At 37.3% G+C, this 21,258-nt stretch overlaps 1 protein-coding gene across 1 annotated transcript; it reads right to left on the bottom strand.

The window, feature by feature from the left end:
• Positions 1-2,850: 2,850 nt before the first annotated feature.
• On the bottom strand, positions 2,851-20,774 carry LOC135480677 (long-chain fatty acid transport protein 4-like). The gene is given in 13 exon segments (XM_064760575.1): positions 2,851-3,044; positions 3,343-3,489; positions 4,685-4,849; positions 5,753-5,890; positions 6,959-7,102; positions 7,788-7,829; positions 7,832-7,952; positions 7,954-7,980; positions 8,888-9,089; positions 10,210-10,279; positions 11,893-12,045; positions 12,396-12,784; positions 20,229-20,774. Coding segments are annotated over 13 exon segments (1,998 nt in total). The 5' UTR covers positions 20,471-20,774; the 3' UTR covers positions 2,851-2,886.
• Between the last annotated feature and the right edge of the window lie 484 nt (positions 20,775-21,258).

Below are 21,258 nucleotides of genomic sequence, written 5' to 3'. Positions count from 1 at the left end.
TATAATATTACAATATATGGCCACTGAAAGTTTGCTTGCACTGTTTCCTGGTACAGTGACACCCCAAGCATTCACTCACTCACTCAAAAGCTTGTTTGTACAGGTTCCTACAGGTACAATACACAACCAGTGGAAGCTTGCTTGCACTGTTTCTTGGTACATGTATAATGTTACAATATATGGCCACTGAAAGTTTGCTTGCACAGTTTCATTCCTTGATTCATCATTGATTCATTTCATCAATCATCGAAAGTGAAAGCCGATCTGCTCAGTTGCTTGACACAATGTTACAAGTTATGTCCCCTAATAGCTGAGTTGCAGTTTCTTGGTACAAGGGTGCAGCGCAAGGCTTTCATAGGCTTGTCTGTTAAAAGTACAATGTCACAAGACAAGCTTGTCTTACACAATTTCTGGTTACAATGATACAAACTTTTATTCATATGTTTATATAAAATTATATAAACCTCTATCAAAGCTAAATATCGCATAAATATAACTGAGATATATTTTTTGCACCATAGAAAATACAGCGCATCAGTCTACCACTCATTAGAAACATCATTATCTGTTCAGATATAACAAGATTATCACATAGACTATAGCAGTTTTCTGTACATAAACTTTAACTTCAATTTCTACCAATTAAAATGAAATGCAAAAATTTAATACAGACGAACTCTGCCGCAGAATGACTGTGATAAATGATGGTGTTGGGGGACTCACCCTAACTCTTGTTGCATTTTGTCAATGAAACACAGTTCACTTTGTAACCGAGTCTTGGTGCCATTTTCTTTCCTCACAACAAGCCATATCAGAATTTGACATGGTAATTCATGTTGTGTTAAGCTTTCTGTGAAGGTAAATTTTTAATCTTGATTTGTCACGTGCCATAAAGCGCTTTTAATAACCTTGTTTACTATAAAAACAATAGAACTTTTGACTCTGCAGAAACTAAGACAGAAATTTCGGTTTGCCATATAGTCACACCATTTCACACTTATTTTATGAGCAGAATAAATAATTTTTTAAAGTTGAAGGAGGGTATTAAAAAAAAAAAAGGAAAATCATTCAATTTGTAGAAAAAGTGGACTTTCCCAGCAATTTTCACTCTTCAAGACATATTTGCATGATTGGATAAAACAAGGAAAATCATAAAAACATGAAGATTGGCCAAAATAAAAGGTGAATTATCAGTTTTATTTTTATTCCATTTTTGGAAATATTTTTGAGTCGGCTCGCCCATAAAACACAGAATAAAATTGGTGTCGCTTAAGTCCGTAAATTTTATGAGTTTTACTTTGAGATCCACAGCACAGCAGAACGAAAACCACAACCACATTTAGTTCTCTTGAATCTTTCCTTGGCTGCAAATGAAGACCGTCTCGGAAGGATATTGCGGCTAAATGACATATACATGTATACATATATACATGTGTGTTTATATATATATATATATATATATATATATATATATATATATATACACACACATTGCACTACCATGTATACACAACGCGGCTTGTTGGAGGACATTTTAAAACATGAACTTCTACATGGAAAAAGAAGATACTCATAAAGAATGTATGCAAGTACATCTAGCAAAATCTCTCCAAGAGCTAATCCAGTAACAATACAAACCTGACTTAATTTCGTAGAAAAAAACTAAAAACAAACCTTCACTAACAAGATTAACGTTATGGTTGAAAAAATGTGTACTATTTAAAACAAGACTTTCCTAAAAAAAACAACAAAAAAACAACAACAATTTATGGAAGCGTCATGAAAACTTTGTCTCTTTGAAGATCCTTGTGATCAAAATTCAAAGGCTACACAGGTAATTTAGCAGTAAAATGAGAAAATTGGACTAGAGATGTGCAGAAGCAAATCCTGGTAACAGATACACCACACCAGAACTATCTTCAGAATACTAACAAGAACAATTCTCATTTGTGTATGTGACACTGCAAAAAATATGGAATTCTAAGCACTTGAGCAGTTCTAATGCCAACTGTTAAAAAAAAATACACCATTTTGAAATCTGTGCCACATGCTTTTCATTAAAATTGAAAAATTTATGAACATAGAGTCTAACACATGAACTGACTGAGAGACAAACTTTTAGAAAAAAGGGTTAAGCGATATTAAACAATGATTGTACTCGCATGGAAGTCAATATAAACAAGGGATGTTTTAAAGAGGCGAGCCACAAAAACAGGAGATGATGTCTATGGTAAATGACTTAAAATTTCAGCAGGTAAATAAACGTTATAACATGGTGTTACTTTGCATGCTGAAACTTTCAAAGTACGATATCACTTTACCTTCCAGACAGACCTGGGACACCTTTCTAAAACCAATAGAAATCTCAAAATCAGGCAAAACATGCATCAAAACAGTCATGGGCGAAATTCTAGGTCAATTACCATAATTGAATATCTATAGGGCAAGCCAAAAAAATGACTAATTAATGACAATAATATGATCAGTAAAGACAGCAATTTTTGTCTACACTGGAAAAGCAGGGGAAAATCAATGTACAGAAATGATGTTAAAAAGGTAGTTCATGCAAAGTTTTGTGAAAGGGAATTTAAGTGGTAAGATGTATTTTGTGACTGGCCTGACAGTAAGACACTGGGGATATGAACTGAGCAATACATGCAATACAATTGTTGCACGCGAATTTTCTGAATCGGTTCTGAAACAGAATCGGCAGGATTTTAAAACTTGCACCATTATGCTGCAGAATTTGAGCTGAAATGATGCAGAATTTACACTGTAATGTTTCAAAAAGTGCACAATACAGCAGTATATGTGCCCAATGTTGCACAATTTCTTGTTGAACATGCTCCCAAATGTTGTAAAACATACGTTCCGGCATGGCAGATTTCAGAGTCCCAGACGCCCCTCACAGAGGTCTTTGTAGAGTTCCCGAGTCAGGGGCTGGTACTGCCGTGACTTGGGGTCCATGTAGTACAGCTTGTCACTCACTACATTAGGGTTGTAACCCTCATTCTTCAGCTCTGTCTTCTTCAGCTTATAGGTGCCTGGTGAGAAACAGAACATGCATCTTGAAAGAATTCAAGCCCAACATGTCATGGAATTCACTGGTCTATAAGAAAAACTAAAAGATTTTACAATAATCCGCTCAAAATTTCAAATTGTTGAAGTAGAGGAAGAGGGACATGGAAAGGAAGACATTTTTCAGAAAATATACTCACCAGATACATCTAATAAAGAAATGACTGCTTAATCAGTTGTCAACACTACTGTCAACATAGCTAGATACCTCATAAAATGATGTCATGCAGTAACAACTGTAGCCATAACAACCAGGATACATACTTGTGGTATCCACCTTGTTCATCAGCCGCACAAACACAGGTCGTGCATAGACAGGAAGTGACCTGGCCAGGTCAGAGGCCAGAGAGGTCAAATCCACAGTGCCATCCTCATCAGCTATAGCTACCATGCCTGCCTTCCCTTCAGCACCTAGTAATAACAAAGGTTTACATTTGTGGAGGAATTCAGAATGCTGTTAACATACATGTAACTTCCACAATTATGAAAGTAATTTCCCTTTTTTTTTTTCAGTCAGTATTTTAATAAAGATTTCATTAATAATGGTATTCAGGACACACGAGCAAAATTTTTTTTAAATGTTTCACTGCTGTTTTATGTCCAGTATTTTTAACCTGTATTATGGTGGCCACGTTTATTGAAGGCGGAAATTTGGCAGAACCTGTTAAGAACTCTTGGCCATGGCCAGCTACCTGACATAGCTGATGATGTAAGTAAGAGAGCTGTAACCGCAGGTTAAGAAAACTACCTATCCATCCATCCACATGGATGGTGAAATAGAATACTACCCTTATCCCTCAACCTTTTCGCATGTGAAAGAGCCACTTTCAGCTCAATTTATGCACATTTCTGGTTTGATTTTTTGAGGCAAGACTACACTGGCTGGATTGAGCAGTTTCAGGGCTTCACGAAAAATATAATTTTAACAGTCTACAAAGACAAAAATTCCAGTAGTGCTATTTGGAAACTTTTTTTAGCACTTTTAACATCAAAAACAAACATCCTGTTTCACCTTTCCGAATGATCCCCTATGTGTAATAGGTCTAAACATTCATCCGGATACATCACTGAAAACGTGTTTAAAAAATATACATGGCTGTTTTTTTCTGATTTAAAATGAACAGAATTTCTGTCAGTTATAGCACAATGTAATCTGGGGGGAGGGGGGGGGGGGCTGGCAACTGTCAATGCTGCCAAGTTTTCAACAGTAATTTTCTCACACCCTACACTGCCAGATAAAGATACATAACACTGGGCAATCTGACCTTGGCCTTATACCTTCACTGGGAAGTACAATGATAGCCAGTTTTAGATCTTTTTGACATCACCAGATAAGCACCTACTTGGTACCTATGAGTATGTAGCACCTGCATTCCAAGCCAAAGATGATTTAAAACCTATCTCGATTAGTTTCCACCAATACGATCTGACTATCTGTATGTCTTATGTGGGAAAAATTCCCTAGTAACTTGTCAAAGGTCGGCGGTTTACCCCAGGAACTCTCATGTAAAACTCCGCCCATAAAACTCACCACCATAATATAACTGTTAAATTCTCAAATATGACATTAAACAACAATGGCATAAACAAACAAATAAACACCTACCTGGTACCTCTACCCCGTACACGACTGCACACTTCAGCTTGATGATGTTACTGACTACGGCCTCCACTTCTGCTGTTGACACGTTCTCTCCCTTCCATCTAAATGTGTCACCTGTTCGGTCCTTGAAATAGAGGAATCCATACCTGTCCATTGTAAGGATGTCACCTGACAAACCAAACAAGAAACAGGTTTATTATGCTCTCCAAGAAAACAGGACTTCTGACCAGGCCATCATCATGCACTCTCAGACTTAGGTCAAAATTTCAAATTACATTAAAGCTGTTTTTGCTTATGCTGCAAATTTTGCTTGACAACGTAAATTCTGGGTAGGTTATTGCACAATAAATTTCAGTTAGAATAACAGAAAGGGACAAACAAAATTTATTGACTGAAGTTTTGACTTAATTCTAAGATCGCTTTGTGATCTTGGGGCCTGTGACTTACAGGATATGTACATTTTTACAATCAACAATACATCAGAAATTGATACCACATCAAACATTAATTTGATCAATTATCTTTGTTTTCGCTTTTTTTTTTCCCTAGTGAATTAAATCCAGTCAAATGTTTTTTTTCTTGAAAGTGGGCTTTATGAATCACATCAATAACAATCTATTACCAACGACGTCACACCCCTTTTTTTAAATAGGTGTGATGTCAAGATTCCTTTTTTTTTTTCTTGCACGAACGAACATTACAAAAGTAAAGTTCACAATAATTTTATTCAGATCAGAACATAAAGGTGTTGAAAAAGTTGCGTGATGCTGATGGAGCACCTTACAAACACAGTGCAAATAAAAATATCTTAAGTTCAACACTTTTCAAGTGATACATTTTGTTTGATTTTGCATGAATGGTTTAACCATCTTAGAGGGTCAAGAGTTCTTTGTTATACAGTTTGACTAACTTTTACAACAACAAGAATTCTCAAGTACAGTTTTCAATGGTATTTTTTTCACCGATACTCACTTAATTCTGACTTTGTCTTTTTCTTCAACTTTCATGTTTACAACCTAAAATTTTCAGTACATTTTTCATGTATTACAGTAGCTCTTAGCGTGTACTCACCAGTTAAGAAGGCTAAATCTCCCTTCCTGAAGACATCACGGGCGACTTTCTTACTGGTGGCATTCTCACAGACGTAACCATCGAACTGACGGAGCGGGTCGGACTTGGTGATCTTCCCAACAAGCTCACCAGACTCTCCTGAAAATTACAATTTTGCCAGTTGATTTAGCATATTTAGGATAAGCCATATTCAAGGTAAACTTAGCGAGGCTTATAGGTGGAGACCAAAATGGGTCAAGAGGACACCAATCCCCCATGCTACAAACCTTCCCACTTTCAGCCCCTGCCATATCGGTATGACCTGACTCATATCTTATTAACCTGCTGTTATATGATCTTACTCATCAGTAGTTGCCTACAAAATCTGGTATGGTACAGACTGCATGGTCTTCAAACAAGGCATGTAAGCAGTTGCATAATGCTACATGCATATATTTTGTCCTTGTACATCTACCTTAACCACTTTGCAGTATAACATCTCTGAGAGGCATTTAGAAGTTGAGTTGGATAACATAATGAGACATATGGATAACAACTTCTGTTTATTTGGAAGCCACGTTTTGGTATAGGTACTAATACTTGATATATATCTATATAGTATAGATATGCTTGCTAATGGTATTAGCCTCTATACCGAAATGTCGCTTCCAAATAAACAGAAGTTGTTATCGATGTATCTCGTTATGTTATACTTTGTAGTACTATTTGAGACCGCAGACATCCAGGCATTTGCTGTCTGACTTGCGCCAACATGCTTACTCGCTCACACACGACTGTGAAAACACTGTCTAAACATCATGGGAATTAATACAAAACTCTGCCTCATGGCCTCATAAATCGAAAACAAGGTTTGATGTAAGAAAAAGAGAGGAAAGCAACAAGGGGAAATTACTCTGGATAGTAATTAACAATGCAGACATTCTAAGGATTCCATGGAAGAAATTAAAAGTTTTGAAAGGACTTTCAAGGACCTGATATTCAGTGTTTTCTCGTACTTTCCTGGACCGTTCAGTTTTGATACAAACCTTCTTGTGGGGAGTAATAGATACTATTTCTCATAGCTTATTTAAGTAACATAATGCAACAAGATTCTTAATATTTAAAAAATTAAGTTCAAGCCAAATCAAAGGTTCTGAAAACCTTTTCTCAAAAGTGGCAGTAGTTTCCAGGATTAGTGAGGGCTACACATTGTACAGGTGTCCTTACCAGGCTGTGCCAGGATACACATTCCTCGTCTATCTCTCAGCGGCTCTCCCGTGGCTTCGTTCACACGTATCAGCGAGATTGGGTAAATGAAAGGCAGGATACGTGTCGTGAAACCCACGGCACCAACCTTGTTTACAGTGTTAACTGAAAGTCAGAACGGAACGATCTATTATAAGTCAACTTCATTCACAATATACTGAGGAACACCCATCAATTATAAGTTACCTTCGATGTTTTCAGGGTAACTTAACTGTCCTGTTGGAAAAAGCAATCAAAAAATCCAGCAAACTGCAAAAGCTATTTCTGGTCTAAGATACTACCTTTTTGCAAATCTTTAAAGATGCCTATCCAATGGCGCAGTGATTTATTGCAAACCTGTTTTGGTCAGAATTTGTGAAGCAAATTAGTGAAGTCTGACTAGATGGATTATGCAGTCTATAGATTGTCTGTTTGCTTGCGCTGAAAGTATCAACCAGTTTTGAGGTTGAACTTCTATACAGGGACTACTTTGCCATGTTAGACTGCTATGACTTTTCATCATTCTGAACAAACACTATTTCCTAAACCATGCTCACACAGTGTGATTTGTTGAGTTCTACAAATGGTATGAAATGACCTTTACCTGGTTTTGTTAGACTGGTCGAACTTGATGAGCAAAATCTTCAGCAAAAATCTGCCATACATTTGTATTTGTTACATGAAAACAACCTTTGCAGCTTGGACCTGAATCTCTGACAAATAGGTAAAGAACTCCAATTGAGCTTACCTACACATAGTGCAACTAATCTCCCAAATCCAAGAAAATAATAAAAAATTACTGGTGACTTACTGACACTAGCATTGCCTTCCGTTGCCCCATAGAACTCGCCATTTGGGGCACCCCAAATCTGGCCTGAAATTCTCTCCAACGCTGTGGTCGCAGTCCGTTGCCGAACATTAGGCGTACTTTGTGCTGGTTCTCGGAGGGACGGAAAGGCTGGGCCATCAGGTAACGGACAGATCTCACCGATATACTGGGCAGCCTGGAGAAAGACATACAAAATAATAGCTCAATCTTTAACCAATCATGCAATCAAAATCATGCAAAATCAAAAGTTCTCCATATTTTAAGGATTCCCTCAAACTAGGGGAAAAAAAGATGTGTTAACACCAATGTTTAACATAAATCATTTCTTGATGTCAGAGGAGACTTTCGTGAGGGATCAATTGTACTGATCCAAAAAAAAACAACAAAAATAAAACAAAAAATAGCCAACTGAAATATTCTCCCTTGCTATTTACCTCTCCCCACTTCAAAAACATCAAGTGCTGGGCATTTTTGTCTTATTAACTACAATATTCTCTATGTTTGCCTTAAAAATTTTATGTCCTGGCCAGCTGATAAAAGTATTTTGCCAAACAGATCCTTGAGTAAAGACAAATGAAAACTTTCATGCAGCTCCTATGTGAATGTCCTAATGATAATTCAATGTGAAAATGTCACAAATGAAACTGTGATCTTATGCTAAATTAAACCACTTTCTGGTATGTCTCTTTTGGAAAGTACAGAGTTTATGACTGATTTCTGATGTTTGTGTTCAGATTTATTTAATGAATTTAAATCATGAGCTATACAAAGAAGTACATGTATCAGAGAATAGCTCTGAAACCAGCTGCATATCTGATTTTCCCTGCCCCATTTGGCACCTACCTTAAGCTGGTAATGGTTAAAGGACTGCTGTGTTGCTTTGTCAAAGAAAAATTTATTTGTTTTTTTTTTGACTGGTGCTTTACGCTGTACTCAAGAATATTTCATTTGTATGATGGCAGCTAGCAAAGCCCAGGGGGAAACCCATGACCACCTGTAAGTTGCTGCAGGCCTTCCCAGGTACAGCCAGAGAGGAAGACATCATGAGCTGGACTTGAACTCACAGTACTTGAATGTCTTACCGTGCACTGATGCTTGACACAATCATCCCAGAATCGACTGGCCGAGAACTTTTTCCGGATCACCATGGTGGTGCCCCCTAAGAGGACATTGCCCATCCCCAAGACGCCTCCAGCAGAGTGGTACAGAGGTAGTATCGTGTACAGAATGTCATCAGACGTCAGACGGTAGCCGTAGCGGATCCCCATTGACATGTAAAAATATCTGAAAGTAAAGTCATATAACAAGGTTGGTCAACATTAAAGGTTCCCATGCTTTTCCAGGTCCAAAATTCACATTTTCCAGCCTACCTGGGATATTAAAACGAGGTAGTTGGGTAAGTTGGGAACAATATTATTTTGTTTTGAAATGTTTATTTGGATCTTTTCGACTGGTCTTTTCAGCCATATGCTGTTACAGTTTAGAGATCTGTTTGTTAATGTAATGAAATCAGAATGTGGTCTTTCTAAAGGGGAATTTCGATTCAGCTGGTCTGATGGGGAACATATCTGCCTAAAACAAGTAGGTCAGAGCAGTGGAATCTTTTAATCTCTTCTGTAACTCGTCAGTGATTCTGCATGGTTTTGATCATAAAGCAAGGAGTCAGTTCATTAGCACTGTGACAGTAGAGAATGATGTGTCTTAACTCAGACTTCTGTGTCAGGTGTTTGGGGGTGAGGCTTATAACTAAATACTCATAAACATGTAAATAGGTAGAGAAAAAATGTATGCATATAGATCAAACCATTGTGCCTATGAGAGCGGACTTCACTCCACTAAAATAGATAAGCAAGAAAGGATGTCTCATCACCCTTTCTCCTCACGTTACTTTTCATTCCATTCCCGGCGAAAGCAGTTAGGTACCGGCAGATTTTCCTCTCACCACAGGAGGTGTTAGTTTGACATAGCACTTGCACGTCAAGTCTTTCGTTGTGCAACCCAAAACATGTTGCCTACTGCGTTTTCATCTGTGATGTATATAGTCTACCCACTGTGACGTCACGCTCTTGAGGCTGCAGTTGAATGTCCAACGTCACTGAAGTGACGTAATACGTCACACTTCGGACTTCTGCCGGTATCCCATCGTGATGTGATGACGTCACAGAGGGATTGAACATTTGTAACCAATGTGTGGGATATTGACTTGACCTATTTGCAACAATATTGCTTATGATTGGTGCTTATGATCGAGTTCTTGATTGACAGTTCGAAAGGTCTATTTGATTATACAAAGGGCTCAGAATAGGCATTTGGCCAGATGTAGTTTGTGAAAAATGAATATAGAGAATGGCTAGATCACAATTTAGTGGCAATGTATATGGACACTGAAAATGTACAATCCTACCTAATATGTGTGATGACAGCAGCTTTAGGTAATCCAGTTGTGCCTGATGTGTAAATGTAGATCAGTTTGTCTGAAAGAAAAAAACCAACACCATGAAAATGTAAAGAGATGGTATTTGTACATTTTTGATGATCCTTTAATTGTCTTCAGGGAAGTATGCCTGTCTATATACTTGAAATAATTTGTTTCCAATCTATCTGATACATTTATTCCTGATATTAGATTAACTTTGCATTTCAGCACCAACTTATACTCCAAAACTTGGTATCCTAGCTCAATAGTTTGATTTGATAGATCTGATTGGTGTTTTACGCCAATATTTCACTTATACAACGGCAGCCAGCATTATGGTGGGAGGAAACCGGGCAGAGCCCAGGGGTTAACCCATCACCATCTGCAGGTTGCTGAAAGACCCAATTGTTTGAGCATGAGCTGTCAGGTAAATGACAAATGGTGGTTGTTGAGATTGTGTAAAACACAGACAACATAAAATACTCAATTGGCTCAATTCCACGTAGGATGAAACAATACTAGACACAATTTACCTTCATCATCAAAAGTATTTTATGATCTTTATTTGCCTAGGCTACAAATACATTTTTTCATGTAAATTTTTAAGTCAATACAGCAGATCAAATTTAGCAGGACGTATGTACGACATGTACCACATACAAATTATCCTATAGTTTGTTTCACCCGTTAATGATCTCAAACTCATCACAGGTGAGAACAACAGCCTGTACAGCTTGAACCTGAACATCCTGAACAAGACACCCTCACTGTACTGGATGACCTCACTATGTTTGGATTGTAGATCTTTCTTCCGGCCAAAAATTTATTTACTTTATTTCACTGATGCTCAAGGCTGTACTCAAGAATATCTGCAAAATGACAGCTGACCTACATGTATACAGCCAGATTATAAATCAACATTTTGGCAACTGTCCAACAGTGATCATTATTGTTACACAACTGTTTCCACTTGATGTCATAAATATTGAAAACAATAACCTCCTCTATGTTTCGTGTCATGACGTGAGTTAATCTTTCTACTCTCATTTGAAAAAAAATTATGCTACTCAAACTGTCATTTTGGAATAGCCTTCATTACATGTACTGTGAGCCAAGCACCAATTCATGTTTCATTACTCTCATCAGAACAAAATTTATGCTACTCAAAATGTCATTTTGGAATAGTCTTCATTACACGTCCCATAATCCAGCCACCAATTCCTTTCATTTTGGTCCTGATCTGGATTAACAAACTTTTTCTATGCTTCTTAACCATTGCAAGATAGGATAAAACTACAGAGTATCGTCCCTTTGTCTGTAGTGGAGGCATTTGTACTTTTAGTTGTGGCAGAGATCTGTGGTGTCTGAGTGACTTCTGATTTCTTTTCTAGGTTAAAGTACTGGCTTGCGTCTAGTATCATTCACTTGACCAATCAGATTATATGTGCGAATCCAGCGCTTGCTGTTTTGGCTGCAATTCCAAGTAAAGATGGTTTTTAGTTACCTGTTGAAAGTTTGGTGGTTTACTATGATTTCCTTAACCTATACACCTGACAGCTGTGATAAAACGGAAAATATCTTGAATACCGTTTGCTAATCAATCAATCAATCATTCAATCAATCAATCAATCCTATTCCTTTCACTGCTCCTGATAGCACTGGTACACTCACCTTTGAATGAACCTGGTACTGAAGGTGGCTGATATGTTGGGCATTTCTTCAGCAATGAGTCCAGATGTAAACAGGAAATGTCATTACTGGACATCTCACCACTACTGAAAAACTGCATACTGGATGGAAATTTGTCCTGGATGTCCTTCATGGCTTAAATGAAGAATAAAATACATATTTTTAAATGTATATATGCATATATGTATTATGTATATGCTTTTAAATACATGTATATGCTTTTGGTGTATTATGATGAAAATTAACTGTACTAAAAGTTCGATGTTTTGAAGTAATTTGATGTCTATTTTAACAAACTGTACAGCATATATTCCTGTACTAAAAAAAGTAATTTTAACAAAGGTAGACAAACAAATTCACTTCTTTACTGCTCTTCAAAAAAAAATATATAAGTGCCTTATTTTCAGAAGAACTTCGTCTCCTCCAACATTAAAAAAAAAAAAAATTAACTCAGTTAGTTGAGATTAACTTCTGAATGTTCTTACCTCCAGCCACTTCTCCACCGAATATCACTGCCTTAGCCTTGCAGACCTGGATACAATGGAATAATGGCTCCCCTTTGAGGTTAAAGTTAATAAGGGAGCTAACCACTCCAATTTTTGCCAGGCCGATCCAGAAGCACACAAATTCTGGACGGTTTTCCATGAACAACGACACAACATCATCTTTTCTAAATCCAGCCTCATGAAAATAATTGGCCACTCTGTTTGAAAACTCATCAATTTCTTTGTAAGTCCAAGTTGCGTTCTCAGAAATAATTGCGGGTTTGTTAGGATAGCGTTTAACTGTGCGTGCGAATAAGATAGGAATGGTGTCTTTATTTTTTAGGTGTTTCCTGACTCCCATCCGAACTCGAATCAGAACGATCAGCCCCCTACAACATAGTAAAATGTGATATTCTGTATTAAAAATTGACTGGATTTAAAAGGCGATGGGGTCTCTGTGGCCAAGTGGGTTAGCACTCCAGCGCTATACAATGACCAAAGAGCATCTCACCAATTCAGTCACTATGAGTTCAAGTCCAGCTCAAGCTGGCTTCGTCTTCCCATACGTTGGTAAGTCTGTCACCAACCTGACGATAATCATGGGTTTCCCCCGGGCTCTGGTTGGTTACCTCCCAACATAATGCTGGCCGCCGTCGTTTAAGTGAAATATTTTTTAGCATGGTATAAAACACTAGACAAATAAATAAAAGGCAATATAATACAGTCAGTGGACACATACATGAACTGGAACCTTTCACGAGCCTATATTCATAACAGATGATTATGTATGTTTTCAGGCACCTAGGAATTGTTTGTAGCAAATCCTGAACAGACTATCTGGGAGAATATAGAAATGTAGCTTTCCGAGAATCCCAGTTTCACAGAAATGGCAGTCATTCTGAAGCACGCTCTTTTCGATCTGAACAGTGTATTTCACCTCAAGTTTAGTATGTAAAAATGCACTTTCAGAAACACATGAAGGCCTTAAAATGATACTTTTTGACTTTAGAAAAAAAAAAAAAGGATCACGTTTACAAAAAAAAATCTCTGATAAGGTGAATGGCTCAATCAGAACGAAGCAAACAGTGTCATTTGAAAAAATGCTGAACATCAAGTGAAATACAGTCGATGTCAGTGGACAAGAACTAACAAAAAATAAGTCCATGTAGCACATGTTCACCACATCTTTAGCCATGTATTTATTTTATTTACTTGATTGGTGTTTTCCGCTGTACTCAAGAATATTTCACTCATACGACGACGGCCAGCATTATGGTGGGAGGAAACCATGCAGAGCCCGGGGGAAACCCATGTCCATCTGCAGGTTGCTAGAAGACCTTCCCACTTACTCCCTGAGAGGAAGCCAGCAGCAGCTGGACTTGAACTCACAGCGACCACATTGGTGAGAGGCTCCTGGGTCATTAGCCGCTTATCAACCCTGTCTGGCCACGTACAATGTAAGTCAGGTGTTAACCCCATATGTTTAGCCACGCATGCCAGACGTTAACTCCATATGTTTAGCCAAGTGTTAACCTAGGGCAAAGAATGACAGTACATGCAGAAGAGCATTAACTCACAAGAGTTATGTCCCTTCACAAATCGCCTAATTCAATAAAATTTATGCTTGCCAATTCACTTCAAGTTTTGGATTTTTTTCTTCTAGACATCAAGACATGAAAATTATCTTTTGAATAAGGAAATTAGCCCACTGTTAATGTGTATATTTGTAATGACTCCCAAGAAAATCATGTCACCAGCTACAGAAAACCAACCAACCATATGTTGAGTCAAGACAGCTAATATGCAAACAGCACACATACATTTGTACACACACAATGTTTGATCTGGTCCAGGGTTCCATTATGTGCATGTTCTATTCGAACTTGAAGTGATTAAGGTCCATGTACAGTATACAGTCTATGTGTACACGTATAGCAGACAAATATATAATGTCCTGCACCAAACAGTATTTTTGGCACATCCCAAATAGCACATGAACATGCTCACATGGTATTTGTCATGATTTCAAAGTTTCATTAAAATCCAATAAAAAATGTAGAAAGAAATGCCTTGAAAAGACAGTCAGGCACACGGACCATCCGATGGACTGATGACCAAACAACTTGATCTCTATATCCCCCAGTATTATGTCAAGGGATAAAAAAAAACCTCTGGTTTGTAGGCTTCCAGTTATAAATTCTTTTGCCAGATTATGAAGGTTATTATTCTAGTGTTAATGTAATTGTTTGGCAAGGCAACTTTATCTGAACATTGACCGAATCTGGCCAGTTGCGCTAGTTCTTTTTAAAATCTGCTGGTCTGAACGAAATTCCACTATTGCTGTGCCAGCAGATCAAATACTGTTACTTTCCAGCTCTGAGAACTCTCAGCTATGTCTGTTGCTATGGAAACTAAGAACACGCCCAAAATAATGGTTCTATAGAGTCCTATTTAAGGAAATCATACCTGTCTCTTTGTGTGCAAAAATTGGTTCCAACACTTTTAACGGTGAATTTAAAAATACACACTTGTGACAAAAATTAACCTATTTCACACATAAATATATGTTGTGAAATTTTTGCATAAAAATTATCTTAATTACACTTGATATTTATTTATTTGATTGGTGTTTTACGCCGTACTCAAGATTATTTTCAAGACGGCAGCCGGCATTATGGTGAATTACACTTGCAACTACAGGATATTCCATCATGATGGCATAAGGCACAGTACGGACATAAATATATGTTGTGCAATTTTTGCATACAAATTACCTTAATAACACTTACAACTACAGGATATTCCATCATGATGGCATAAGGCACAGTACGGACATAAATATATGTTGTGCAATTTTTGCATACAAATTACCTTAATAACACTTACAACTACAGGATATTCCATCATGATGGCATAAGGCACAGTACGGACATAAATATATGTCGTGCAATTTTTGCATACAAATTACCTTAATAACACTTACAACTACAGGATATTCCATCATGATGGCATAAGGCACAGTACGGACATAAATATATGTTGTGCAATTTTTGCATACAAATTACCTTAATAACACTTACAACTACAGGATATTCCAAAAAGTTACCTTTAATTACCTACAATCATCTCAAAATATGTTAAAACATGCAATATACATATTGCTTATTTGCATATTTGTTTGAAAAGTGAAGATACATGAAGGATATTCAGCTGATATACTAAGAGTGAGACTAACTCAGCAAAGTGTAGGTTTGGTTACCTATTTGGATTTGTCTTTTTGTATGCAGTGAACGTAAAACGCAAGCAAGAAAAGGCATACTGTCTTTCACCTGAAGTTTAGCTTTTTTCCAAGTTACCCACTTGATTTCAGGCATTCTTGGTTAGCCAGTATTAAATTATGGCACATGTATATGTATTTAAATTAAGAATTTGAAAAATGTGTAAAAATATACAGAATGTTGTTGATAAATATACTTACATGTATACAGAGGTCTTAGCAAAGTGCATGTGCATCACGACTGACTTCATGGATTCATCAAAACTACATGTACATGCTACTACTGCTCCTTTATTTCTTTGATGACAGCCATTTTTTTTACATCATGAACTAATGTACACTGGCTTTCATTTTTTTTTTACTTTTGATCAGATGTGTTCTTCTCACACCCCTTGCCGAACACTTTGGATATGACTGACACAGTGACACCTAAATTCATTCTTTCTGCATTCTCGATTATGTCAAACACATGTGCAAGGCAACTAGAACACCCAGATTTTGTAGCAGTAGGGGTGGGACAGCATGCCTCATATCTGAAGGCTTGAACACACATTCACGGTTTTGAAGTGATGTCATAGCTGCTCTGGGCCAATCATCAGCATACTCTTTAGTCACGTGACTAGACTACTGGAAATGAAAGCAAACCAAATTTAACCCAGACGAGATAGAATAAAATTTTAGCATGAATTATGAACAATTTGCTGTTAGGTAATAATTTTTGGGGGGAAATGTAATCAGGATGTGCCTCACCTTCAAATATGATAGTTTCATAGTGAGGAGCCTGAATGCTCACAGCTAAGGAAAGCAATATCTACATTTCGACTAAGTTAAATGCATGTATTTCATCAATCATTGGCCGGGAGCGGTACCTCCAGGGTCAATCCTATTTAAGAGCTTGAAAGCGGAAGTTGTAACTTCCTCGCTTGGCGTTCAGCATGAAGGGGATAGTGCAATGAATGGTTGACCCGTATAAGTATAATGGCTTGGGCGGGGCGGCTTACTTGCCTGTGGTAAGGCATCTCAGTGAAGCAGCACTAGATAACAGTGGTGGAAATCTGCCCTGCAACAATGAAGGAGCATTACACGCACTCTAAGGATTCCTTCGTCATCATATGACTGAAAAATTGTTAAGTACGACTTTAAACCCCAAGCACTCACTCACCCACTCAATCACTGGCCCTTGAGAAAAAATTCTTTAATAATTCAACCTATGCTGGTCATTTATTCAAAGTGACTGAGACTGAGTAATAAAAGGTAAGGTAAGTATTTCAGACCCTTCCCAGGTTTATGTAAATGTACCATCCTAAAGTCCGTGGACTTTACTCAAGATCCTATACACTCATTCCAGTGTCGTCACGTTTGTTCTGCCAAACCAGCATCTATGATCCACACACACTCCTTGTACTGATGGATAAACAATGTGACAATCCCCAGAGATTTGTTAAAGTCAAAGTCCACCAGGAGCAACTGCAATAAAATGCCCATTTATCAGTCTTAGTACACATGCCTGTAATGTGGTCCTTAAAATATATGTACCCAGGCCAATCCTTTATATGTGCCAAACAGGTGTAGTATGTACCACTGTGTGATTTTAGTGAAACTAAATAAATTTTGCTTTTTAAATTTTCTTGATTCCTGTATTTATTTTTAGTGATTCCTGTATTTATTTTTAGTGATTCATGTATTTATTTTTAGTGATTCATGTATTTATTTTTTAGTGATTCATGTATTTATTTTTAGTGATTCATGTATTTATTTTAGTGATTCATGTATTTATTTTTTAGTGATTCATGTATTTATTTTTAGTGATTCATGTATTTATTTTAGTGATTCATGTATTTATTTTAGTGATTCTGAGCAATTTATGGGTCCTCCATATGTTTTCTTTTTGATTTAGTGGTTAGAAGAATACTTTGGGTTTTCTATGTTTTCTTGATCTTTATTTTAATCATAAAGTGATCACTTAAGTTTTCTATCTTTCCTAGAACTTTTAAAATTTTTTTATGGATTAACTGAGTTGTTTTGGGTTTTCTAGGTTTTCTTCATTTTTTTTTTAAAGGGATTAGAGAAACCATCTTGTTTTTCTATAATTAATGATTTTGCTTTAGGTTTCATCATTCAATGAATTGTTTTGGGAGTGGAATTTCACCCTGTTCACATAGAAATTCCCACTATAAGTTTCAAATCAAAAAGACTAGTGTACAACTTCTACACTAGTCATCACTTTGCATATATGTACATACATGCATGTTTTCAAAAAAAAAAAAAAAATCTTCAACTTTTATTTAAGACATCTGGCTTTTTTTTTCGTATAGGTGATGGTAAATTGTTCCAAACAGGATACAAATCACAACCAATTGTTGAGCATCATCCTGTCTGAGTTTTTAGAATCTAGACAATTGCACAGGCCTGTCACAGCACGCACCCCAGCGGGTGAACAAAACTGCCAGAGCATGAAGGGACAATTGATATCCAACAATAAGATTATAAGATTCTATTCTAGGTACTTTCTAGAATAAGGAAGGTGCTTGACCAAACTTTTCTTCAAGTCAACACTGATTTTTATCTTGTACTGGGTGCATCTAACCCAAGACCATCAAACTTGACACAGTATTGGCTGGAATACTGCATAATGAATGATGAAATGGTGATTTCGGTTTAATACTATCACAATAAATACTTCTCACCTGATATAAATTTATATATAAATAGTAATAAGAACCACCACTACAATGGCTGGAATGTGTGTACAGCTGTTATTTGACCTTCTGTACAATAAACATAAGTGTAAATGCAACATACATCTACATGTACTGTGTGCAGTGATGAAAATGTACATTTTAGAACACAATATGAATTTTTCGTAGGGGTTAATTTTACTAAACTCCGAATATTGTGGACACATTGTGTAGAATATGCATACATATACAAATACACAAGATGTCCGACAGGGTCATATTTAGACTTTTAGTGCTTTCTGGGCATTTTCAAGTATGTGGATGAAAGAAATTTGTATGAGAGCTGAATTTTTTATTGGTAAACCATCATATGTTTTATTCAATTGACAGGTTCAATTTAGTACAGTTTTATCAGTTTTGGTGACCAAATGTTTTTTGGGGACTAAAATGTCTCTAGATATGGCTCTGTTAGACATACAAAATGTCAGATGTCATGTACACATGCAGGAAGCTCATACAAATGAATAATAGACGTTCTGGACTTCAAAATAACACCAATGTAAAAATATTTTTAAAAATGTGCTAGCAACATATTCAGATGAGGAACTACACATAGTATTATTGATTATGGAAAAAGCGTAAAAATCATGCAGATACATGTCTGTAGTACATCAGTTCTGTACAATAAACCCATATCCATGCTGCCTGCTTCCACAAATAACTGTGTGGAAAATGATTCAGATGTGACCATTCAAATGTCAGCAACACCTGTTGCCAAGGCATCGCACCAAGGGATTACAGTGATAATGTTTGTTTGGTACATCACATCACAACATCACAACAACATGACATTTATGACAATGCTTTTATGTGATTCTGATCTTAGATTTTCACATGATCTGACAAACGATTTAAGGGAGTGTAGAGAAAATCATGAAACTAATACAGTTGCCATCATAGATGACGTTGAAAAATTCCATGCCACAAATATCACTGATATTAACCTTTCTTGAATGGAATGCAGAGGACATTTTGTAGAGTGGTCAGAGTATGCTGGAAGGCAATCGATTGAACTGATTTTTCTTAAAACTTACATCTACAAGCCTTTTTTCGTAAGACTGGTCATAAAAAAAACAAAAACAACAAACTTCCTGTAAAGCTTTTCACTGTATAAAACACTGTAAATGGGATCTGACCAGTCCTCTGTAGAAAACAACTTACTCCAATGGATGACAAGACATGACAAGCTGACAGTAATTTACCACAATATAATTACTGTATTTTCCTCAAAGTTAGCAAGCATATTTCAAGTGACATTTTTGCTGGACTTTGATTCACCCCACTTATAGCTAAAGCAACTTATTAAGAGGTTGCTGAGAAGTTTTTTTCTGTTTGCATCGAAAGTATCATTTAAGGCCTTAATGTACTTCTGAAAGTTCATTTTTACACATCCAAATGTAGGTGAAATATAGTATTTTAAGCCAGATCACAGGTAAGCTGCTAAATATGTCAAAGGCTACTTAGATGCCCTACCCCCCTCCCCCCCCCCGTGGAGAATTTATCACTTCTAATACAAATAAATCTGAATGAAATCTCAATGATAGAGACACATGTGTGCATTGGTTTATACTATGGGTCATTCTACCCTTGTTAATCGGTCCAAGTAAGATGCAGTGCACAGCCGAGAGCAGCGCACAGCTTTCATCTACCGATAACTTGAGTTTTAATTCACTTATCTCCAATATCAGTTACCATATTTATACACACTTTTCACTGTAGGGTCCATCTGCACTGCATAATGATCTACATTTTTGGGTCTAGGGGCCCATAATTTGTAACACTGTCTATCTATTGACTGATATAGTGATATGTACTTGCCTGAGATCTCTTCGGAATGTCTTAATCACAACCCAGGCGAATTCATATCCTCCTGTAAGAAGGTAGGCCCCCAAGACCCCTAGGGCAGCCACAGGAGCCGGTGCCCCAAGGCCCCAGTAGAGTGCCCCACCCACCACACCTTCGAACAGACGCTTTGCGTAGTAGACCATGTTTTCCGACATATCGCTCACTACACGCCTCATCAACCGAGCTGCACGGAAAACAGTGGACTTTGACCTCATATATAAGCGCCGCGCGTTCACTACACTGATGGTTGACCTAGCTATTATTTCACACACATGTCACTCGCGTTTCTGTCTCTAAAGCCTATGTACGTATTATTTTTTTTATCACTGATCACGAACGCGTAGAGATGACATGTTCCGTCCGATCACGGCCAAAGTTCAACAACTCCACAGACGACCGGAAGTTCCCAGCGGTAGTCAAGGGTTACCAACCGCTCATTCTGGCATTTCTCATTTTCATAATGAGCATCCGTAGCCACGAATTAGATCTTCTGGTATTGATGAACGTTTCTGGTCGGTTTATCGCATGCACAGTGCTGCCATTCGTGCCTGTGTAGACTTGTTAATAAAAATTCCTCCGCGCACCTAGCACTCTAACAGTCTCTGTAACCAGATTGTTCGTCTGCACATTCACTAAAACCGTATGGTCTGGTAACGCGCATGAGGACTGGCGTGTCTTATTGGTATCCAACACATGTCCATCATGCATATTTTCAGAGCCAGAAAGTTATTCAGCGATTAGTTTCAAACCCCACGTGGATGTTCTAAAGCAGTTAAACTTTAAACTGAGATCTGCATGTGTTGAGTACCAGTACATGTTTTTAACCCTTGTAAATGATGAGGTGATGTAATGGTTTGATCGATAGATCGAACCCAGGTGCGGTCTTTCCAAAGACTTTAAAAATTGTACTTGTTGCTGCTTCGCTTGACACTCAGCGCTGAGAGGTTAGAGCAAGGAATCAAGAATGGTTGGCCTGATGTCAGTATAATGTGACTGGATGGTG

The sequence above is a fragment of the Liolophura sinensis genome, chromosome 13, assembly GCF_032854445.1.
Source record: "Liolophura sinensis isolate JHLJ2023 chromosome 13, CUHK_Ljap_v2, whole genome shotgun sequence".
Classification (NCBI taxonomy): Eukaryota; Metazoa; Mollusca; class Polyplacophora; order Chitonida; family Chitonidae; genus Liolophura; species Liolophura sinensis.
Note: the sequence above shows the minus strand (reverse complement) of the source record. Positions and strands in the feature narration are given on the sequence as shown.